This window comes from Musa acuminata, chromosome BXJ2-7 (assembly GCF_036884655.1).
Source record: "Musa acuminata AAA Group cultivar baxijiao chromosome BXJ2-7, Cavendish_Baxijiao_AAA, whole genome shotgun sequence".
Lineage (NCBI taxonomy): Eukaryota > Viridiplantae > Streptophyta > Magnoliopsida > Zingiberales > Musaceae > Musa > Musa acuminata.
The window spans coordinates 24,122,588-24,148,213 of NC_088344.1; the positions used below are offsets into that span (position 1 = coordinate 24,122,588).

Below are 25,626 nucleotides of genomic sequence, written 5' to 3' on the forward strand. Positions count from 1 at the left end.
CTCACATACAAACAAGTGCTTCGTAGCAATCAATTTAACCGAGACCATACGGCCACCACAATGCGATGCAAGTGGGTCGAGCTACCTGTGGTTTCGACAAGAGACAAACAAGCTTATCAATAGGTGAAACCCTTCATAAGTGAACAATGAAATCTAATGTTTCCTGCCCGACAAGTTATTGATTGCAGTAATTTTCATTCAGTTTCAGAAACATACAGCAATAACTCCGGTTTTTTATACATTCATCACACCTTGCTGGTAATGGTATTTTGAGTATTTTCCAAGTAGCAGTTCCACACTCGTTCAGCCAACACATGTTAATCTTACCTTAAGCAATGCACAACCAACACCCTCATCAAAAGCACCAGCACCATTGCTCGCATCTAATTTCCCTGCAAAGGAGTCTGCTAGCCATGTTTCCCTGACAAACTTGGTCATACAACACCTGAGTTCAAGAAGAAGGCCAGTTTTAATTTTGTTTCATCACAAATCTTGAGCTCTCCTGATGCAGAATTTCTCCGTTGGTGAAGAAAGCTCCCTTTGCAGCTTCTTTACCTGACAATAAACAAGCAAACTGTTACAAAACATACTGAGGTCAGAGGTGGAAATCAAAAGATGAAATAAGTCAATAAATTTGGAGAAAAGAGGACAAAAAGAATCACAACCAAGACAGAGGAGGGAAAAAAACAACTATTTTGCAGTCCAGTTTTCCAGCAAGTATGGAGAGAATAGATTAATTGAAACAAAAATATTATATGATCCTTACATGCTCAAAGATACTCTAGTTTCGCTCATAACCCGTAACAGTACATGTCAAACTAAAAATTTTGATAGTCAATTACTATAAGTTTGAGGTGAAATTTCCAAATAGACTCCACCATTCAACTGCAATACTTGTTTTATTATTAACAATAACATATTAAACGTGAAATTAACTATATATATTTATTAATACCTAGGGATGTAGTCCTAGATCAAACTGTCATTGAAATTTCAAAATAACCATTGGCATTCTTATATAAAGATAATTCATGTATGATCTTATCTTTCACCTCAAGGCTTGGAACCAATCTTGGAATGCACTTATATAACACATTTATAACTTCTACATCAAACTCAATAATGGTGTTCTTATAAAAGAATTCTGAGTTCAAATAATATCCTACTACATGTAATGAACGATGAAGTTGACAATTCCATCTTTCGTCAATGATTGCGAATATTTTCTTATACTTTTTTTCATATCCATCAAAAAAACTTTTGAATCGTCTCCTTTACTCTATTCATGACCTCATAAATATATCTCATTACAAGTTTCTTTTCATTATCTACTAACCGAAGGACCCAAACAAGAGGGTCCATTACCTTTAATATATAAAATATAAGATTCCAAAAGGACGACATTAAAATGATATCACCAGCTCTCTTGCCTTTTGCTTTTTTTACTCATTTGCTTGTCATCCATTTCTTCGAGGTAAATATATTTCTCATGTTATGTTTTTGACGATGCACATTTTGGAATGTCAAAAAGGAAGTAGCAAATCGAGTGATATCATATCTCACCAATTCCTTATTGCTTGTGAATTCTCTCATCATATTCAAAGCCCTAGTATGATTATAGAGAAATCCAACAATAAAGATTACCCTTTCTAAAATCTTCTTGATTTTAAGAATCTTTCCATATCCTCCAACATTAAATAAATGGAATGTGCCGCACATGGAGTCTAATATAAATGTTGTCTTTTTTGCTTCAAATAATTTACCTAAGATAAAGGATAACAAAATTGATAAGATTAAATGTTACTATAAAGTAATCCGAAGAATAAATCATAAACTGAGAATATCTTGGAATCGTCTATCTATTCAGCAAGACAAGACTAAACTTTATATTGATAAAGTTACATCTCTTCAAAATTGAAAGTATGACCAACTTGAGTTTGTAGTGATATCTTCTTTCTCAATATTTTCTAAATGTGAACAACATAATCTAATTTCTTCCACAAATCCTCTTTCAAGAAAGTACAATACATATCAATCAATATGGGTTGGTGTCGCTCGAAACTTGATCGATTCCGACCATGTTCCGGTCAAGTTTGACCCATATGGTCAAAATTGACCACTAGGGCCTCTATTGGAGCTTTAAATCCCCACCTCCCCTCTTTCACTCACTCTCGTTCCCATTCTTTCTCATAATCTCGCTTATGATTAAAGTTCCTAATCGACCATTAGTGATAATCAAGCCATTTATTTGGATAAAAGGACTAGAATGCAGGATCCAATGGAATTTATCTCTACTTTGATGGTATTTAACTTCTTTCTATGTTTTATTTATCATTTCATATAATTAAATGTGTTAATGCATATTTATAAAGATTAAAGACGATTAAGGTCCATCTCTTACGTTAGTCTCAATTAGATCCTATTGTCTTACATTTTGATCGAAATTGGACATATTTAGAGTTTTAATTATTTATGCCTCACATACACTCTGTTCTTAATTAAATATAATAAAACTACCATTAAATTAGGATACAAAACCTAAAAGAGGATTCTTCTATTAATTTCTTACCATTTTTCAGCCTTTTTTCGAGAATAGGTTCTGTTTTATATGTACCAGTCCGCCCATGGACAGATACCACCAGTCAGCACAGTATGGCGGTCCCTGGTTTCAACATTTGCACCTTTAATTGGGGACTCTCATACACCAACCAAGAGAAACAAACATTAACTTCCAATCCAGAAAAATGAACAATGTTCATTTTCAAGATATTTGGGAACACGTAAAGCAGAATTCTTTCATGATCATTACCATCCATTTGTACAATTTTCTCGCTCATGGTTACAATTTTTTTCTCAGGTACTTGTTCCACAAGCAGTAGGCTTCAGGTCCACAACTGTGATGCTCATAAATAAAACATATCCATAGACTTGAGGCGCGGTAAGGCATATTTATCAAGATTAGACATGATTAACGTCCATCTCTTATGTTAGTAACAATTAGGTCTATTGTCACATTTAGAGCCAAATTGGACATATATAGGGTTCCTCAAAGTGTATTTATACCTCACATACACTCTATTCTTAAACAAATACAATAAAATTACCATTAAACTAGAATTAAAAACTTAAATGAGACTTTTTTGTCAATTTATTGCCATTTTATAGTCCTTTCCTGAAAACCGGTATCATCGTACATACCATCAATCGACATGATACGGCAGTCCTTGGTTTCAACATTTACACCTTTTGTTGTGGACTCTCATACTCCAACCAGAAGAACCAAAACATGATATCTTCCGATCCAGGCAAATGAACAATGTTCATTTTTAAGATATTTGAGAATACCTGAAACAGTTCAAAATTTTTTCATGATCATTACCTTCAATTTATATAATTTTCTCGTTTAAGGCTACATTTTTTTGTCAGGTACTTCTTCCACAAGCAGCAGGTGCAAATCCACAATTGTGATGCTCATAAATAAAACATATCCATAGACTAGTGGTCCCTCAACCAAATACTAGAACTGCTTTATTGTAGCATACAATCATGAGCAATTGGTATATACAGCAAGCTGTAATGTCACAACTTGACCAAGTTCACATCAAGGAATATATATTGCAACCAGTGGTTTAAATAGGCGCCCAAGAGCTCGCCTAGGCTCTCGAGCATGGCGAGGTGAGCCCCAAGCACCTCAGGTCTCGACCAGGCACGGACTTCAATGAAGCACCACTTTGGCACTTGCCTGAACCCAAGTGTCGAGCGCCTTAAGTGAGCACCCGAATTAAGTCAGGTTCGGTTAATAGTAGCTAATTGGTTCGATTGAACCAACTAATCTACATTCTTTTGCTATACTCGCAAAACCCACACCCTACAACCCCACACAACCCCAAGCCATAAACTGTTAGGATCGAGAGCACTAAGAGGGGGGGGGGGGGGGTGAATTAGTTCAGCGGAAATCTTTCAGCGATTAAAATCGAAAGCTGCGTTCGTTCGATAAAAACTATTTTGATGCAAAAGCCGATTCACAGTTTGCGTCTAAGCGCAGTTTACGCAGTTTGCGTCTAAATGCAGTTTGCGTCTAAATGCAGTTTGCATCTAAATGCAGATTGCGTCTAAGCGCAGTTTGCATCTAAGCGCAGTTTGCGTCTAAGCTCAGATTGCGTCTAAGCGCAGTTTGCGTCTAGGCGCAGTTTGCGTCTAAGCGCAGTTAGCGTCTAAGCGCAGATTACGTCTAAGCGCAGTTTGCAGTTATAAATGGAATCAAAACGTAAACGTAAACTGCAAAGAAACTCGTTCGTAAAAGGGCAGAAGACAGTTTGCAGTTATAAATAGAATCAAAACGTAAATGTAAACTGCAATGTAAAGATCGTACGAAAACACCGATTTACGTCTGAATGCAGATTCGGAAAGATCAGAACTTAGAAACTTGTTCGTAAAAGCGCAGAAGACAGTTTGCAGTTATAAATAGAATCAAAACGTAAATGTAAACTGCAATGTACGAAAACACCGATTTACGTCTGAATGCAGATTCGGAAAGATCAGAACTTAGAAACTTGTTCGTAAAAGCGCAGAGAGCAGTAGCTATGTAGGAGGTTTGCAGTAATGATAAAGTGCTCAAAATAAAAGCAAACCAGAGATTTAGAGTGGTTCGGTCAGTCTTGACCTACTCCACTTTTGGCTTCCTCCACCGACGAGGTCACCGACGTCAACTAGGGGCCTTCCTTCAATAGGCGAAGGCCAACTGTCCTTTTACAGTTTCACTCCTTTTGACGGGCTCAGGAGACGACCCTTATAGACCCTTTCTCTCCTCTCTTTACAACTCAAGACTTGAAGAACAAAAAGAGGAGAACTTTTGGACTTTACACAAATTTGAGCTCTTAGAATCACAGAAAAGATCAAGAATTCGGTGTAGGTCTGTATCTTTTCAGTGCTGAATGGGTGGGGTATTTATAGGCCCCAACCCAGTTCAAATTTGGAGCTCAAAACGATCAAATCCTGGAATTCCGGGATTAGGCGGTTGCACCTCCTGACTGGAGAGGTTGCACCGCTTGGCAGAGCTCGAAGACTGAGCCTCTAGGCGGTGCTACCTCTGTCAGGGGCGGTTGCACCTCTCTGCCAGAGCTCGAAGACCGAGCTCAGGCGGTTGCACCGCCTGGCAGAGCTCGAGACTTGAGCTCTAGCGATGCTACCTCTTGACAGAGGAGGTTGCACCGCCCAGTCTCGCTCGGAGACTGAGCCCTGGGCGGTTGCACCTCTTGGCTGGGGCGGTTGCACCGCCCAATCTCGCTGGGAGACATAGCCTGGGCGGTGCTACCTCCCTGCCTGGGCGGTTGCACCTCCCACAGCAACCTGGGTCCGAATGGGTTGAACCATTCGACCCAATTTGAGTTCTTCAGGGGCCCAATTGCCCCAGGATTAAGCTAATGGGATCACCTCCCATTTCTAACTTAATCAAAGTGCTAACTACGATTATTTCCTAAGACATATTCTACAGCTTGCTTCGGTGCGTCACTCGCTTCTTCCGGCGAGTTTCCGACGAACTTCCGTCGATCATCCGATGAACCCTCGGTGATGCTCCTACGGACTTCCGGCAAACTCCTGGACTGCGACGATTCACTTGGCAAGTTCCGACGAGCTCCTTTGGCAAGCTTCTGGACTTCTCGGATTTGTTCCCGCAGAACCTCCGACGACTGTCCGAACTTCCGTCGAGCTCTCGAACTCCCAACGTGATCATTGTCATGACTCCGGCGCAACTCCTGCTGTATATCTTACTTTCATCGTAGTTAATCCTGCACACTTATCTCAACACATACATTAGACAACAAATGACAATTGACTTCATCATCAAAATCCGAGATTCAACAATCTCCCCCTTTTTGATGATGACAATCAATTGATAATGGAGTTAACCTTAACTCCCCCTGTCTATATGCCATACTTCTTGAATTTAGAAACTTTATAAATTCAAGAGACATATTCCCATCATGATTCTTATCATAATATATCTCTTTGAAGATGATGTCAAGGCTTGACATACATTTTCAAATATAACAAGTTTGAATGATGGTTATTGTAGCAATTCATCATATTGTAAGATATCGACATGTAAAGTTGTGAAGCAAGATTTTGATATCATTACATGATGTACACATTTCGAATTTTTTAGCAAGTGTAGCATTGCATCACATGGTAAGATATCAGTTCGTACGATGCAAATTTTTGTTTGATATCTTGATACAGGGCATATGGCAATCATATATTTCTTGGTGATGCAAGTATGGCCTAATCATAGTATCAGTGATAGCAACCATATCAATTCATATTTTTCTCCCCCTTTATCATCAACAAAAAGCATGGTAGCATTATCAAAAAGCATGGTAGATGTGATTCCAGCAGGTTATCAAGCACATAAAGGAAGGCATGACACATATAATACTTTGAGTATCTCTTCTCCTTGTTATGTTATAGTTCGTTGCTTGAAGGAGGAAACTCATTTTTCAAAAAGTTTTCATAAGAGTGTACAGGAAAATCCTATTTTTAGCATTCAAACCGAAAATAAGATGATCTTCTTACATGCATTCGGATATGAGTAAGCTACTGATTTTCAAAAACATTTGTCACATAATTTCCAACATGTTATTTGATCAAGTGATACCAAGGCGTCCGAAAAATAATTTTAACTAGTTTAAGTATTCGGACACATCAACATTCCTAATTCTCTTCTTATGAAATCAAATTGTTCTTCACTTAGAGGTTTTGTAAAGATATCAACTAGTTGATGTTTCGTATCAATGAATTCTATGATTACATCATGATTCGTAACATGATCTCGTATAAAGTGATGTCTGATGTCAATATGTTTTGTTCTTGAGTGTTGTATAGGGTTTTTTGTTAGGCATATTACACTTGTGTTATCACATTTAATGGGAATATTTTTAAGATGAACTTTATAATCTTCTAAGGTATTTTTCATCCAAACAACTTGTGCACAGCATGCACTTGCTGCAATATATTCAGCTTCGGTTGTTGATAGTGCAACCGAGTTTTGTTTCTTAGATGACCAAGAAACAAGGGCATGTCCTAAGAATTGACATGTTCCTGATGTGCTTTTTCTATCTAATCTACAGCCAGCGAAGTCCGCATCAGCATAAGCAATTAACTCAAGCCTCTCTAATTTTGGGTACCATAATCCTAGATTTGTGGTACCATTAAGATATCTGAGTATTCTTTTAACTGCTTTGAGATGAGATATCTTAGGGTTTGATTGAAATCTAGCACAAAGTCCTACACTGAACATTATGTCTGGTCTAGTTGCAGTGAGGTAAAGTAAACTTCCTATCATACCCCTATAGGTTTTTTGATCGAAGCTTTCTCCACTTTCATCAATTTCTTAGTGGAGGTGCTCATAGGAGTGTTAATAGCTTTTGAGTTGTTCATATTAAACTTCTTTAGTAAACTCATAGCATATTTAGTTTGACTAATAAAGATGCCATTGCTTAGTTGTTTGATTTGTAGACCTAAGAAGAATGTTAACTCCCCCATTAGACTCATTTCGAATTCAAGACTCATAGTTTTAGCAAAGGATTCACAAAGAGATTCATTCGTAGAACCAAAGATAATATCATCAACATAAATTTGAACAATGAGAAAATTATTTTCAAAGTTCTTGATGAATAATGTAGTATCAACCTTGCCTTTTATGAAATTATTTTTAATAAGAAAAGAACTAAGTCTCTCATACCAAGCCCTTGGAGCTTGTTTTAAACCATAGAGAGCTTTAGTTAATCTAAACACATGATTAGGGAGACTATTATTTTCAAATCCAGGAGGTTGTTCAACATAGACTTCTTCGAAAATAAAGCCATTAAGAAAAGCGCTTTTAACATCCATTTAAAATAGTTTAAAATTATTACTACTAGCGTAGGCAAGGAGCATTCTTATGGCTTCTAATCGAGCCACAGGAGCGAAGGTTTCTTCATAATCGATACCTTCTTCTTGGTTGAAACCTTTGGCCACTAATCTAGCCTTGTTTCTAACCACGATACCATTTTCATCTTGCTTGTTTCTAAAGACCCATTTAGTACCAATAACTAAATGGTCATTTGGCCAAGGAACAAGCGTCCACACCTCATTTCTCTCAAATTGATTCAATTCATCTTGCATTGCGATAATCCATGAATCATCTTTCATTGCTTCATCAACACATTTGGGTTCAATTTGGGAGAGAAAGGCGGCGTTGGCACAAAAATTTTTAAAAGAAGATCGTGTTTGAACCCCCTTTGATGTGTCTCCTAAGATTAGCTCCTTAGGATGAGCATCTACGTACTTCCAATCCTTGGGTAAGGAAATCTGGGAAGTGGATGCATCCAAGTTGCTAGTTGGAGACGGGGTTGCGTTTAAATTCAAAGAATCAAAATTAACATCATCGTCAAGATCATTTTTCCTAATTTCGGAAATCTCATTGAAAACAACATGGATGGATTCTTCAATAATTAAAGTTCTTTTATTGAAAATACGAAAAGCTTTAAAAACCGAAGAATAACCAAGAAAGATTCCTTCATCAGATTTAGCATCGAATTTTCCTAAGTTATCCTTTTCATTTAAGATAAAACATTTACACCCAAAGACTTTAAAATATGAGACATTGGGTTTTTTGTTATTCCATAACTCATAAGGAGTTTTGGTGAGTAAGGGTCTTACTAGAACTCTATTCAAAATATAGCATGCAGTGTTTACGGCTTCGGCCCAAAAATATTTGGGTAGGCTATGTTCATTCAACATGGTTCTTGCCATTTCTTGTAGATTTCGATTTTTTCTTTCTACTACCCCATTTTGTTGAGGATTTCTTGGAGTAGAGAAGTTATGGTTGTATCCATTGAGTTCACAGAATTCTTGGAAGTCATGGTTTTGAAATTCTCCACCATGATCACTTCTAATTGACGAAATCATCGAACCCTTCTAATTTTGAACAAGTTTACAAAACTTGGTAAAATATTTAAAGCATTCATTTTTTTGTTTTAAGAAGTAGGTCCATGTATATCTGCTATAGTCATCAACAATGACAAAGGCGTACTTGCTACCTCCAAGACTCGATGTAGAGATTGGTCCGAATAAGTCCATATGGATCAATTGTAAGGGCCTAGAGGTGTTTATTTGATTCTTAGCTTTGAAACTACCCTTAATTTGTTAACCTAATTGGCAAGCATCACATACATTATCTTTGATGAACTTGATATGAGGAATTCCTCTTACAAGTTCTCTAGATGATATTTGAGTGATTAGTTTCATGCTGGCATGACCTAATCTTCTATGCCATAGCCAAGCATCCTCATTCGTAACCGCAAAACACATTTCATCACATAAATCATTGATGTCAATAGTGTATACGTTATTTTGTTTTAATGCAATCATAGACATGTTCTTATGTGGTTTTTCAATGATGCAAGCATTAGATTCGAATTTGACAGTGTATCCTTTGTCACATAATTGACTAATGCTCAAGAGGTTATGTTTTAAACCATCAACTAACAAAACATCTTCAATAAAGAAGTTGGATTTGTTACCTATGGTTCCTTTGCCAATGATTTTACCCTTGTTGTTGTCTCCGAAGGTGACATAGCCTTCGTCTATGCTAGTGAGCTTAGAGAATTGAGATGGATCTCCGGTCATATGCCTTGAGCATCCACTATCAAGGTACCATCTCTTGCTCCTAGCTTGCGATGGTGTAGGTTTCTACAAGAAAGGATGATTTTTAGGTACCCATTTGCTTTTGGGTGCCTCAAAGATAGATCTACATTGTTTATCATGTTGCATAGAGTTTATCATGGTTCCTTTAGGAACCCAAATCAATTTGTTTGGACTAATTTTCTTGAATGGACAATAATACGTCTTGTGTCCAATTTTGCAACAAAAGTTACATTTTGCTTGGTGTTGAACATGTAAGATGGGGCCTTTTATAAAGGTGGTTGGATTTAGGTGAGGACTTCTCACAAATCCAATTCCACTTCTTTTTGGAACGTGACCCTTGTTTGCAAGGATCATGTTCAATGACTTGCTACCAACCTCGAATTTCTTCAAGGTGTCCTTAAGTAGCAGGTTTTCTTTTTGGAGAGTTTCTAGATCATGACATTTGATAGATGAATTTAAACTATCATGATATTCAATTTTTAACTTATCAAAATCACAGGTAAGACTATCATGCTCCTTTTTCAGTAATTTGTATTTTCTATTGATAATCTTGCATTCATCAAATAAGTCATGGAAGACATTTAATAATTCATCGAAAGATAAATCAGCATCTAATAAATTCGTTACCTCCTCTCCGATGGCCATTAAGGCGTAATGAGCAACTTGCTCGGTGTTGGACTCCTCTTCTTCAGACGCGCTCGAATCATCCCATGTTGCTTTGAGCGCCTTCTTTTTTGTTGTTCTCTTTTTGGCTTGGGGACAATCACTCTTGTAGTGTCCCGGCTTTTTGCACTCATAGCAAATAACTTGGTCTTTCTTGGGTTCAAGTTTACTTTTAGTGTCATTCTTAAACTTGCTTCTTTTAATGAATTTTTTAAATTTTCTTGTTAGAAGTGCCAAGTCATCATCACAGTCCTCATCACTTGAGTTTTCTTTCAAGTGATCTTCCAAAGTTCTAAGTGTCATATCCTTCCTGTTCTTTGGAAGGATGTCTTCTTGCTCTTCATGAGCTTTGCAAGTCATCTCGTAGGTCATTAATGACCCAATTAGTTCTTCAAGAGGAAAGTTGTTTAGATCTTTTGCCTCTTGAATAGCAGTGACTTTAGGATCCCAATTCTTAGGAAGGGATCTTAGAATTTTATTTACGAGCTCAAAATCCGAAAAACTTTTTCCGAGTCCTTTTAGACCGTTGACAACATCCGTGAAACGGGTAAACATGTCGCCAATAGTCTCACTCGGTTTCATCCGAAAAAGTTCGAAAGAGTGTAACAAAAGATTGATTTTTGACTCTTTCACTCTACTTGTGCCTTCATGAGTCACTTCGAGTGTGTGCCAAATATCAAATGCAGTTTCACAAATCGAAACACAATTAAACTCGTTTTTATCAAGTGCGCAAAATAAGGCATTCATAGCCTTTGCATTAAGAGCGAAAGGCTTCTTCTCCGAATCGTTCCAATCGATCATTGGAAGAGAAGACTTTGAAAAACCATTCTCAACAAGATTCCAGAGTTCAACGTCCATAGAAATAAGAAAGATCCTCATTCGGGTCTTCCAATAGGTGTAGTCCGTCCCATTAAACATGGGTGGACGTGTAATGGAATGGCCCTCTTGGTTTCCGGCGTAAGCCATCTCTCTTGGGTTTTAATCCGTTTGAGAGTTAACCTCGCTCTGATACCAATTGTTAGGATCGAGAGCACTAAGAGGGGGGGGGGGGGGTGAATTAGTGCAGCGGAAATCTTTCAGCAATTAAAATCGAAAGCTGCGTTCGTTCGATAAAAACTATTTTGATGCAAAAGCCGATTCACAGTTTGCGTCTAAGCGCAGTTTACGCAGTTTGCGTCTAAATGCAATTTGCGTCTAAATGCATATTGCGTCTAAGCGCAGTTTGCGTCTAAGCTCAGATTGCGTCTAAGCGCAGTTTGCGTCTAGGCGCAGATTGCGTCTAAGCGCAGTTTGCGTCTAAGCGCAGTTAGCGTCTAAGCGCAGATTACGTCTAAGCGCAGTTTGCAGTTATAAATGGAATCAAAACGTAAACGTAAACTGCAAAAAAACTCGTTCGTAAAAGCGCAGAAGACAGTTTGCAGTTATAAATAGAATCAAAACGTAAATGTAAACTGCAATGTACGAAAACACCGATTTACGTCTGAATGCAGATTCGGAAAGATCAGAACTTAGAAACTTGTTCGTAAAAGCGCAGAGAGCAGTAGCTATATAGGAGGTTTGCAGTAATGATAAAGTGCTCAAAATAAAAGCAAACCAGAGATTTAGAGTGGTTCGGTCAGTCTTGACCTACTCCACTTTTGGCTTCCTCCACCGACGAGGTCACCGACGTCAACTAGGGGCCTTCCTTCAATAGGCGAAGGCCAACTGTCCTTTTACAGTTTCACTCCTTTTGACGGGCTCAGGAGACAACCCTTACAGACCCTTTCTCTCCTCTCTTTACAACTCAAGACTTGAAGAACAGAAAGAGGAGAACTTTTGGACTTTACACAAATTTGAGCTCTTAGACTCACAGAAAAGATCAAGAATTCGGTGTAGGTCTGTATCTTTTCAGTGCTGAACGGGTGGGGTATTTATAGGCCCCAACCCAGTTCAAATTTGGAGCTCAAAACGATCAAATCCCGGAATTCCGGGATCAGGCGATTGCACCTCCTGACTGGAGAGGTTGCACCGCCTGGCAGAGCTCGAAGACTGAGCCTCTGGGCGGTGCTACCTCTGTCAGGGGCGGTTGCACCTCTCTGCCAAAGCTCGAAGACCGAGCTCAGGCGGTTGCACCGCCTGACTGGAGAGGTTGCACCGCTTGGCAGAGCTCGAGACTTAAGCTCTGGCGGTGCTACCTCCTGACATAGGAGGTTGCACCGCCCAGTCTCGCTCGGAGACTGAGCCCTGGGCGGTTGCACCTCTTGGCTGGGGCAGTTGCACCGCCCAGTCTCGCTGGGAGACATAGCCTGGGCGGTGCTACCTCCCTGCCTGGGCGGTTACACCTCCAACAGTAACCTGGGTCCGAATGGGTTGAACCATTCGACCCAATTTGAGTTCTTCAGGGGCCCAATTGCCCCAGGATTAAGTTAATGGGATCACCTCCCATTTCTAACTTAATCAAAGTGCTAACTACGATTATTTCCTAAGACATATTCTGCAGCTTGCTTCGGTGCGTCACTCGCTTCTTCCGGCGAGTTTCCGGCGAACTTCCGTCGATCATCCGATGAACCCTCGTTGATGCTCCTGCGGACTTCCGGCAAACTCCTGGACTGCGACGATTCACTTGGCAAGTTCCGACGAGCTCCTTTGGCAAGCTTTTGGACTTCTCGGATTTGTTCCCGCAGAACCTCCGACGACTGTCCGAACTTCCGTCGAGCTCTCGAACTCCCAACGTGATCATTGTCATGACTCCGGCGCAACTCCTGCTGCATGTCTTACTTTCATCGTAGTTAATCCTGCACACTTATCTCAACACATACATTAGACAACAAATGACAATTGACTTCATCATCAAAATCCGAGATTCAACATAAACCCCAATGCAACTATTGCCTCCACTGCCAATGCTTCCTATGTCACTGCCTTCACTGCTAATGCTTCCTTTATCGCTGATGAACGAGTCTGACGACCTAGCTTTCATGCGCAATTCCTTCCGCCGCCACTACTTCAGTGTGCAGCTCCTTCCACCGTCCAGGGAGCAAGCCGTAGTTTCCTCCACCACCGACAGACACCGCTGAAGCTTTCTCCACCCACGACATTGTCGTCCGCAACTTCCACCGCCACTGCTGCCGTCCACAACTTCCTCCACCATCATTGCTGCCATCCGAAGCTTCCTCCATCATTGTTGCTGCTGTCCGCAACTTCCTCCGTCGCCACCGCTATCGTCCGAAAGTTCTTTCATCACTGCTGCCCTCTCCTTACTTTCCATTGTCGATGACTCTTTTCTCCCCCTCTAACTATTGTTAACAATAGAGAATATACTGTTAATAGTAGATTGTAAACTATAATACAAAGCAATCTCTATTTAGATTTATAATATACTATTTAGATTTTAACACTGTTATTCTCTATTTATTTAGAACTATTATTTGTGTTTCAGGATCAACGGCAATTGTACAAAGCAATTCAAAAGATTCTTAAAAAAATTCAAGAAATGATCCTACTTAGAAATACAATTATCTAAAGGGTCCTAGAAATTCTAATGCAATTACTTGCATCTTTTGTGATAAGATTACTAGAAATGGTATTTTTCATACAAAGCAGCATTATGTAATGAACTTCAAGAATGTATCAACATGCAAGAAGTGTCCACCTAATGTAAAAGAAGAGCTACTAACTTGTATGATTAAAAAAAAAAAAGATATAAAGAAATGAATATTATGGGATTTTACCCGAGGATAATGTTGAACATATTTGAGATGATGATGAAGAAGATTATTTTGAAAATGTTAATCCATGTGGGAAAAGAGTATATAACAAAAAAAAAATATAATAGAAGATTAAGTATGGTTGTTAAGAAGGGTAAAAAAGGATCAATGGACTTACATATATATCAAGGATCACAAAAGCAACAAGGACAAGCGAGAGCAATATTAAGACAAACAAATATAAATGATATTTATGGTAAGGAAATAAAAGAAAGAACAATTTAACACATTGCTCGCTTCTTCTATTAGGTTAGCCTTCCCCTTAGTACTTGTTGTTTAGACAGTTTTAAGGAGATAATTGAAGTTATTGGAAGATATGGTGGGGAATTAAAACGTCTAAATTTTTATAAGTTACGAGTTCCATTACTGAAAAAAGAGTTGGATTATATAATAACTTATTAAAGGGCCACAAAGAATCATGAGTAAAGCATGATTGCTCTATTATGTCAAATGTTTAGACCGACAGGAGATATAAGAGTATAATTAATTTCATGGTCAATTGTTCTTTAGGAACCATATTTATGAAATCAATAGATACGTCATCTTTTATGAAATCTAGAGAAAATATATATAAGTTGCTTGATAAGTTTGTGGAATAAATTGGTAAACAAAATGTCGTCTAAGTTATAACCGATAATAAAAGCAACTATGTGTTAGCTAATAAAATTTATCTTTGGAATTTTTGAATTTTTGAATTACTTTATATCTCCAATTTGAGTGGAAGTATTACGTGACTCCTAATTCTTATCAATTTTGTTATCTTTTGTCTTAGGTAAATTACTTGAAACAAAAAGACAACACTTATATTGAACTTCATGTGAAGCACATTACATTGATTTAAAGTTGGAGGATATTGGAAAGATTCCTAACATCAAGAAGACTTCAAAAAGGATAATTTGTCAATAGATTTCTTTTCAATCGGGGCTTTGAATACGAAGAGAGAATTCATAAGCAATAAGGAATTAGTGAGATATGATGTCACCCGATTTGATATTCCTTCTTGACATTATAGAGCATGCATCATCAAGAACATAACCTGTGAAACAGGTTTACCTCAAATAAACGAGTGACAAGCAAATGGACAAAATAAATAAAAGGAAAAAAGGCCGATGATATCATTTTAATGTCGTCCTTTTGAAATCTTATAATTTATATATTAAAGGTAATGAACCCTCTTGTTCGAGTCCTTCGGTTAGTAGATAATGAAAAGAAGCTTGTAATAAGATATATTTATAAGGCTATGAATTAAGCAAAGAAGGTAACTCAAAAGTCTTTTGATTAAATAAAGAAAAGTATAAGAAAATATTTGCAATCAATGATGAGAGATCGAATTGTCAACTTCATCGTCCATTACATGCAATAGAATATTATTGGAACCCAGAATTCTTTTATAAGAACACCTTTATTAAATTTGATGTAGAATTTATAAATGAGTTATATAAGTGCATTGCAAAATTAGTTCTAAGCCTTGAGATACAAGATAAGATTATACGTGAATTATCTTTATCTAAGAATGCCGATGGTCTTTTTGGAATTCCAATAGCAGTTTGATCTACAACTATATTCCCAAGTATTAATAAATTTATATAATTAATTTCATGTATAGTATATTATTATTAATAATAAAGTAAATTTTGTAACTGAATGGTGGAAAAAATTTCATCTCGAATTTACAACAATTGGCTATCAAAATTCTTAGTTTAACTTATAGTGTTGTAGGTTGTGAGCGAAACTAGAGTATCTTCGAGTATGTAAGGATCACAAAATATTTTTTGTTTCGATTAATCTATTTTTTTAGATAAATATATCAATATATTTTTAAATTATATGATATAACAAATTCACACAAAGAGAAGAAATCGATCAGAGCATCAATGATTATGTGATCTTATTTATATAAAGTATAATCAAACATTGAAGGCTCGTCATGATTTACAAAATAACATCGATCCAATCTCATTGTAAGATACTGATGATTCAAACGACTGATCGATGGGGAAATAGGTGCGAACTTACAAAATGCCAAAGATAAGTTTATATTTGAAAATGACAACTTGACATGAAGAGATGTGGTAGGAACCTCGAGTGTTGGAGAATTACAGTTATATATAAGACAAATGACGAAGGAAAAAATGAGTGCAAAAGCCTCAAGTTCATCTCTTGTCATTATAAAAAAGGAAACATATTTTGATGAAGATGGACAAGAGAAAGAGAAAGATGATGATATGTTTGATAATGACGATGTTGATTATGAAAATGATTGAATTTGATGCAAAACTTTATTGTTTTGAGCAAGGTTCGCAATACCGTACCGTACATATATTTCGACCTGAGGTCGGTACCGATACGGTACGGTGTACCGAGGTACACCCAGGTGCACCGAGCACTACTATAGTGCATTGCTACAGTGTACAGTCGGACCGGTAGCGAGCAGTCCGCGTACCGTTGGCCTGTCGGACCGGTACGTACCACCCGTACCGAGCGATACGATTCGGTATGGCAGACCTTGGTTTTGAGTCTTTTGGTATTTTTTTTTATTAGAAGATGGATTATGTGACTTGGCACTTTATATCTGTTTAATTTAATATCATATTTTTATTTATATAATTATATTTATTAATTGCATTATATATTTTTATATTTTAATATTTCAGAGCACCTCACTTCGCTCGGGCAAGTGTTCAGTGCCTCGAACATTTTAGAACCTTAGCGCCTAGCACTTTCTAAATCATTGATTACAATGCAACTCTTTAATGCACAGTTCTTATCATTATAACAGTATGAAACAAGAACAAAGACTATTTATACCTTTTAATGCACAACTATAATTGTCAACAAATAGTTCTTTGGAATAATATGGTTGATCTGAAGAGACAAAAGAAGTTGGTTCTACAATATATTAGGAACAAGTACCAAAACAAAGATCTGAAAATAACAATAATATGCATGTAGATGCAAACCATATAGAGGCTGCCTTATCACAATTATCAGCTAAGCAGCATATTTATGCATTTGAACTTAGTTTATGCTTTTTATCTTTTACCAGACATCAAAAAATAGTGAAACCATATCATCAACAAAGAACAAAGAAGCCACTCAAAACTCTAAGGTAGAATATTAACAAACATACACAACCCAATATCATCAGGGGTGTCATCTAGATAAAAGACCCACTTATCACTAGTTTCCAAAAGCTGATAGAAATAAGTTATTTGATTGTGTTCTTAAAAACAACATAGCATTATTATGCAAGTGAGATCATCATTCTCCTGCTGTAATCTTTGGCATATATAAGATCTACTGAAAATACTCCTACTTGCCATGTACTATTGTGTGAGACTAACTTTAGGTAAATTAAATGTAAAACTAGATTTCTCCTTTTACAAGTACGAGAGATTTAGAGAAATGCAGACTAGTTTTCTCACCATTAGGCAAAAAATTCCTGCTAGGTGAGTTGATCAGTAGCTTAATTTTAAAGTCATTTTAACTGGCTAGAGCAATGATTTAAAAAGCGCTACATGCCAAAAGGCACCAAAGTCCAGGTCCAAAAACGCCCAAGGCGCTAAGCGCTCGCTCGAGCGAAACGAGACGCTAAAATATAAAAATATATAATATAATTAATAAATATAATTATTTAAATAAAAATATGATATTAAATTAAGGAAACCTTGTAAAATCACAATATCACATTAACAAAAATCTCAAAATTCAAAATAATAACAATAATTTCAAATAAATAAAAATTAACAGTATTAAAATTAAAATAATATATTATTAATCTAATAAATAAAAATACTGTTACTAGTATACAGTTAACAGTATACTATTAGTATACTGTTAACAGTAGACTATCGAAGTGAGAAGAGTGTGAGTAAGAAGAAGATCGAGGGTGCTGATTGAGAGCAGCGGCAGCGATAGCAACGAGTAGCGGCAGCGATAGCAACGAGCGGGAGCGGCAAGCGACGACATTGGTAGCGGCAGCGACAGCAGCAAGCAGTGGCAGCGGCGAACGACGACAGTGGCAACAGCAACAGTAGCAGCGAGCAGCGGCAGCAGGAGCGGGAGTGACGACAGTGGCAACGACAACGGTAGCTACGAGAGCGGCGACAGTGACAGTGACAGGGGCAGCAGCAGCGAGGGCGATGATAGTGGCAGCGGCAGCGAGAGCGGCAATAGTGGCAGCGGTAGCAGCGAGCAACGAGCAGCAGCAGCGAGAGTAGGAGCGGCGACAGTGGCAGCGATAGCGAGAGCGGCGAGCAGGGTTAGGGTTGGGAAGTCGCGAGAGGAAGGCTGATATCGATGCTTTAGTTGGTTCGATTGAACCAACTAAAGCACCGGAGACCGAACCAAACCTAAAATGCTGGTTCGGTCGTCTGGTTTAACCCGGGCGCTCACCCGATGCGCCTGGCCCTTGGGCTCGGGCAAGCACCCACGCGGCGCCTCTTTGAAGCGCACCGCCTGAAAATGAAGTGAGGAGCTCAGGCCTCGCCTTGCCTCACCCAAGCGCTTAGGCGAGCGCCTGAGCACCTATTGAAATCACTAGGCTAGAGCTATAGCCTTAAGCCTTAGACATGAATATTTCCTAACAATTGCTCAAGTATAAAATAGGGTCCTTGTTTCGCATAATTTCTTGCCAACTTGTGAGGCAATATGCTCATCCATGTACTTAGCACATGTCAAGGCATATAATGGTTGTATTAGTTTGCGCCAGACTGTGGTCCAATAGGCAATTGGGTGATTGATGTGAAGTAGGCTATTTATGAAATGGTCCATGATATGTTCTTGGAAATTTCCAAACTAAGACATGTTAATATGATATGTGACTATTTCCATTATATACAGATGGTCTACAAGCTAGCACTCACATAGTAATTAATGACAATAACTGTTTTCTGATAAGTAACAGATACCATATTGTCGCTTCCATTATTCACTAAAATGAAATGCACATCAATAGCTTCCAAAAAGATCCTTCTGAAACAAATAAAGAATAACACTAATAACACAATAAAGATATTTCTACACAATCATTTTACAATAAAATCTATAGTAAATGTACCGTTGAACAATAAAAAAAAATACATTATAAAGTATAAACCTCTTGTTTAAGACTTAAGCAAGAATACTACATAAATAAAAAAAAATTTGAAATTACAAAGATATGTCTACACAATCATTTTACATTAAAATCTATGTAAATGTACCATTGAATATTTTATAAAGTATAAACCTCTTGTTTAATACTGAAGCAAGAATACTTCATAAATATAAAAACATATTTTCAAATTAGGTATACTTCCACAATGAAAATCATCATCCCCAAAAGTTTCAATTGAATGGAAAGCGACTAGTATTCTTATTTTTCTCATTTTTATTAGTGTCAAGATCCTTGGACCACATATAGGCAAACAAGCAAAATTGAATGGAAGGCATTTCTTTGTGATCCTGATAGACTTACATCTAGTACTATCTGCGCATAACACGATTTCTTTCTCGTTTGCGAAAGCGCTCAAGCATGAACTCATCCGTGGCAGCTTGCCTCCGTCCTGCAACATCCGAGTTATTAGTTTCTGTTGACTTCCCACCCATATCACTCACTTGGGCACCTCGGATTTTGTACAACTCTGGATGCTCTGCAAGTAAAACGACCAACACTTATTGAGTTCTTAAAACATTTACCATTCAGCCAGATTTCAGACAGAAGAGCCTCTGGAAGAAAGAAATAGATTGTGAAGCTCTTCTACTCTTAAAATAGAAATAGACAGTCCCACGTGGAACAAATCAAACACACATGCACAAAAATATTACAATGGAATTAAAACGATTGCATCAACAACAGCCAAACAAGCCCACAGAAAAAACATCCTGTGTAGGATATTGCTACCATTGAACATCAAAATTTCAACTACTCCGAAAAGGTGAGTTACCCAACACTCTTTGCCGTCCACATTACTGCTTATTATTAATGAATATTTAGGTCTTTTGTACCTCAAAATAGATGAAGCTCTCTTAACCAAGTTATATTTAGCAACAAGATCATCATTTTAAGAACAAGGTTCTTATTTCGTAAGTTCAGAATTGGGTGGATTTTTGGAACAAGATCATTTTAAGTTTTTAACTGTGTTTAAAAGCTGGCCAAAATTATCAGGAATAGCTAAGGGTCAACTGAGAACCTTGAGATCATGAAATTAGCCATTGAAATCGATTGGGTGGTCTAGGTTAGAAATTTTGAGGGTTCAGGATTGGTTTCAGTCAATCCAACCAGAGCAACGAACCTAATAAACTATGCTTGCAAGTAAAATCATTATTTCACGAGACTTCTCCTAACAAAACCTATATTACTAACATGAATACACCAATCCTAAACATAATATGGCTTCAAAATGCTCCAACAGCAACACACAATATATGAACTGGTCAAATCCCATCTTAAGTTTATTTAAATGCACCATAGAACAGTTTATGCATGACCATTAAAATATAGTGATTTGACAGAGACAAGGCATACATCATACAGGGAAAGACCCAAAGCATTGTCCTCATCCTAAAATCCACAATAAATTAATTCACACTTACTTGCAGTCAGGTTTAGATTAGAAATATGTTGAATTGTTAAATCAAAATTTAGAAAAATGGTGAATCATATAAAAGTTTGTGGTTGAGACATATCAGATTATTGAATTTTCTTACTTTATTTTTCTGGAGCTTTTAAATTTTTTCCTCATAATTTTTTATTTGCTGCACAGGGTTACAAATGTTCTAAACCTTCTCAATTTTGGATAGCAGTCTTTGATAAGAACCATATGGGTGTTATTAAAGCTAATTTAGAAGTCATGAATGAAGTATTTTAGAAGACAAGGGCTTACCTGGATATCATCTATTTATATGGAGTGTTTAGTCTATTCAGTATCATCCAACAAGAACAACCTTCCCACTCTCGGTTTTTTTCTTTATATCCTTTGTTTCTCTCCCCATTGGTCTACCAGCAAATAGAATAGCACCAAATCAGCAGTAAAAATTAATTAGATCAGTTCCCAATTGATTGGATTTGGAGTATTTTCCTATCAGTGTGATCTCCAGAAAGAAAGTACACATTACTATTCTAATTAGTCAGCCAGTTTCCCTTTTCAAAATACCTTAAACAGACAGTTAGTTTCTCACCTATCTCTCTTCCCTATTCTTTGGTCTTCCATCCTCTTGTATTCATCTGTATTAAATTCAACAGCAAGGAAAGAATGGAAAACAGTATCAGTTCCTTACCCTGTAACCCCTTTCTTCCATTTTCTCTCATGTTCTGGAGGAGATGAAGGAAAACCAAATAATATAGGAAAATAAGGGTTCAAGACTGCTTAATTCACAACAAATTAACTGGGTTAATAATAATTTTCATATGTGAATCTATTACATGTGATATATGGAAGTCTTAAAAATAAGGATTTTAATTTTAAATGATACCGCCCGTACCGGGTGATACATACCAGTCCGCCAGCAAACCGGTATGCGGACCGCTCATTACCGAGTGGTATCAGCCTGGCTATGGCCTAGCTGTGACGAGGGAAGAAGAAGTATCGAGGGAGAAAGCGCTCAAAGAAGAGGGAGAAAAAGAGGGAGAATTGGGATCGCCCTCCCTACCTCGACGTTTTCCAATCCGACATCGCCCTCCCTCGACGATCCCGATCCAGGAGGTAACGGAGAGGTGGCAGCTCGACTTCTTCTTCGCCAAAGGCCGAAGACGCCTACGGCCTTCGCCACGTTCTTCGTCGAAGGCCGGAGACGTCTACAGCCTTTGACGTCTTCGCCAAACGCGGCAGATGAGGAGAAGACCACGCCTACTCCTCATCTAACATGACGAGGAGAAGAAAAGGAAGTGACGTCGCTGAGGCAACATACGCCTCCATTTTTTATTTTTATATTTATTTTTATATTTTTTAATATTGATATATATATATATATATAATTATATATATATATATATATATATACCAAGCGGTACACCTTGGCGTACCACTCGATACGCTCGTACCGTACCATATCGAGCAAAGCTCGAAATGCCGGTACTGTACGAAATTATAAACTTTGCTTAAAAATATCAACAAACAGATATATGGAACAAATGAATTAAGTACCAAAGATCCCCCAAAACTCAAAAGCAATCACTTAGTTTCGCAATTTGCAAACTAAGAAAGCATTAATTATCTCTGCCTCCTTGATATCAAATTTTTTTTATCAAATTAATGATATCCTTCTAAAACCTTATTTATTTTTCTGACAAACATCACTATACCATCTCTCACATATATCCACTACACATAACTAAACCCCATTTACATGTCAAAGTACATTCCAAACCAAATTGCATATTACAAAAATCCAACTTATGTAAGTTAATGAAAGAAAAGTGAGAAGAATGAAAGCTTTTGTAGATAACAAACCTCTCCGAAGTTTTTCAGCATAATCTCGACCGCGTTGGAAATAATCTGCACTGTAACTTGAAGGAATATTCAATTCTGATTTAGTTTTACCAACAAACCTCTTCTCTTGCAACAGCTTTTTGGCAGCCTCAGTCTCTTCAATATTCCGTAGCTTGTATCTGTAGCATCAACGAATAACAGGTCTAAGTAAAAGGTGGATCGATGAAAATGAAAGAAAGGATATTGTTTCCATTCTTGTTGTCTGTTAAATGGTGAACCACTTAACTTTTACCTAAACATACGGGAATACAACATGACCCAATTAGATTATGATACTAATGTCATATGTCCTTTGTTAGATTACGTTCAGGGAAAATTGATTGAAATCATGTTTTACCATAATATAATGATCGTGCTCATTGTCTTTTTTTTTAAAATCTGAAGGGAAATTAAGAGGCATTGATTATTGAATATTACTTGCAATGGTTTGGTTTAAAGATTTCTAGGGTAAGCATCAAGCAGGCTAAACAGTAAGCACTAAGCAATTTCAAAAGAACAGATCATATTTCAACCTGATCAGTGATCTAAAAGAATCAAATGTGCAGGGGTTTGGTAAGCATGCATTTACTGTTTATAGTTTGTATTACAGATTAATGTGTGGCTGTCCTTTACACCATTCACTTTTTTCTGGTTTGATGACCATTCAAAAGTTCTAAAACCACATGAATTTTGGTTTCTAGGCTTTTTGAATGTCAGATAATCCTCATTGCAGTTAATTTTCAATTTGAAAATCACATGACCTAAATTTTGATTTGTAGGGTTCAAATATTATTATAATATTTGATCCCTTTTATTATACATATATATATATATATATATATATATATATATATATATATCATCCTTTTAAATTTTGGTTCCAAGTCTTTATGCATAAACAATAATGAGATATATCATCCAGCACCTAACTTAAAACTTGAAAAAAGAATAAATGTCCATTGATCAGGCTATGTCAGAGTACCAAAGCAACAGGTTATTCTGTTACTTAGGATCATATAGACGTCATCTTATTTGACGAGGAACCTTTAAATCCAATAGTGAGTTTGAAAATAAAATTGGGCAGTGCTGAGTTGATGTTCATGAGAAATTATAAGGACCTTAGCTCATTTTAAGATCAGTTGTCGTGTGCTTTATATGTAGCCAAAGCGCAAAGTATCATCATGTGCAGTGGTTCACAGAAGTGTGACAATCACTCAAGATTCGTCTGAAATCTGTTAAAAGGGCTAAGCTTGACCATGTTTTAAGATTTTAAATCCCAATTGCTGGGTACATTCCAATTGCCTAATGCAATACAAAACATTAATTATTAATATCTAATCATGTATGATGAAGAGAGACAAGTGTGGACATTTATATCTAAAATTTTATAGTAAGAAGCTGGAGTTAGGAATACAAGAAACACACAGACATAAAGTTATGACTCATATGATAATTCAATCATTTAGCACATATAGTGTGGCCAACCATGGGTAAACAAAAAGCAAAGTCCCATCTTTAGGCAGTCATTCAGCATAAAGAGCTTTTAGAAGTCCAGGCAATAGTGGTCTGTCATCAGGAAAAGGAATGGTGCGGACCTGAATACGTAACAAAGCTCCTAGAAATTTACACATTGCATGTATCACTTCAACTTAAAATGTGTAGAACTTGATCATCGAAATATAATATTTAGGCCCTCTCTTCTAACTTTGGATAGGACGTATAATAATATTCTCCCATCTACCCAAATCTGCAGTTAGCCTGGAAAGGCAACAGAAAATGAGATGACAGATTAGAAACAATTAGAGAGGCAATAGCATACTCGATGGGTAGTTGCACTTCAGCAATCCCTGTGGTCCACTGAGTAGAACTTTCTTCCGAGTTCCTCTTCTTCACCTGCATGGAAGAGAACAAATTCAAATTGTTCAATGCCCAATATAAGCTGGGACTATGGAGGTAATCCAACACTCCAACTGCAATTCCCTCACCTTAAGATGTTCAGGCACAACATACAATTCATCCATCGGGTCCTTCTCCTCCTTCTCACTGGAGTCAATCTTCTTGCCGCGCCTTTTTGCCAATTCTTGCTCCACATACTTCAACCTTGACAGTCAGCACTAGCGAAATCAGACAGTCAAATGCTATAGATTAAAAGAAAGGGTGTCAGAAAGACTACACCACATACATGTTGGGATCCTCGATAGTGACAGCTGTCTCCTGGGCGAAGGTGTCCTGCAGGACGAGGTCCTCCTTGCCGCCATCTCCGTCGCCCTTGTCGCCCACGCCTGCGGCGCCGCTAGAGGAGGAGGACCTGCGAAAGGCCCCGCCAGGGCCGGTGGGGGAGTGCTGGGGGACGGTAGGAAGCGCGGGGATGCCAGGCTTCCTCTCCCGCTGCTTCTGGAGCAGCTTCACCTCCTCCAAGACCAATCTGAAGACGCCGGTAGAACCCCATCGTCAGCACCATCGATAAAATCCCTAGAACGCACGAGAGGCACTCCTGTTATGCTTGCTAGTGGTAATACTAACCTGCGCTCCTCCTCGTCTTCCTCGGTATCATCAGGACGGGGATCATGTTCTAGGGTTCTCTTCCTAAAATTCTTAATCGGCATGCTTCTCGTCTTCTAATTGAACGATTTGGACGACTGTCAAAAACCCTAGCTATTTTCTCCTTTTTGTAAGCGAGAGGGCCACTGCGAGAAGGATGGATGGACGAGGCGTCGACGCTACCGTCGACCACCGCGATCGGACGCCCCCTTTGTGAGTCCTAGGCTCTGGACAAGTGCCATTAGGGATGTAATTGGAGATGAAAGGCTATGATCATTTCGTAGCATGTGTGGGGTCGGCTAATTATCTATTATCCTATTCCTAGTTATTTTAGGCTTGGATACTTATATTTAAAAAAATTATATTAATATCTTCGTAATTATAAAATTAAAATATCTAAATTTATTTATCTTAATATCATCAATTTTATTAATAAAAAATAATAATAATTTTAATATTTTAATTAATGAGGATAAATAACGAATGCGAGTGATTGTTATGTATAATAACAACAACGATGAAAGAGCTACTTAGCATTT

At 37.6% G+C, this 25,626-nt stretch overlaps 1 protein-coding gene across 4 annotated transcripts; it reads right to left on the reverse strand.

Annotated features, from left to right (window-relative positions):
- Positions 1–140: 140 nt before the first annotated feature.
- On the reverse strand, positions 141–25,325 carry LOC103992061 (protein COP1 SUPPRESSOR 2). 4 transcript variants are annotated; one of them, XR_010488744.1, is made up of 8 exons: positions 25,070–25,324; positions 24,729–24,971; positions 24,532–24,646; positions 24,366–24,439; positions 22,529–22,686; positions 19,555–19,729; positions 19,007–19,070; positions 141–555 (listed from the first exon to the last, which is right to left on the reverse strand). XR_010488744.1 is itself a non-coding variant. In XM_009411640.3 (7 exons), exons 1-6 carry the CDS (start codon positions 25,150–25,152, stop codon positions 19,563–19,565), a joined length of 840 nt encoding a protein of 279 aa, XP_009409915.1. In that variant the 5' UTR covers positions 25,153–25,324; the 3' UTR covers positions 141–555; positions 19,555–19,562. The 4 variants fall into 4 exon arrangements, 3 of the variants coding, with proteins under 3 accessions (XP_009409915.1, XP_018684011.1, XP_009409916.1); XM_009411640.3 differs by lacking the exon at positions 19,007–19,070; XM_018828466.2 differs by lacking the exon at positions 19,007–19,070 and having other exon boundaries at positions 141–574.
- Positions 25,326–25,626: the final 301 nt, after the last annotated feature.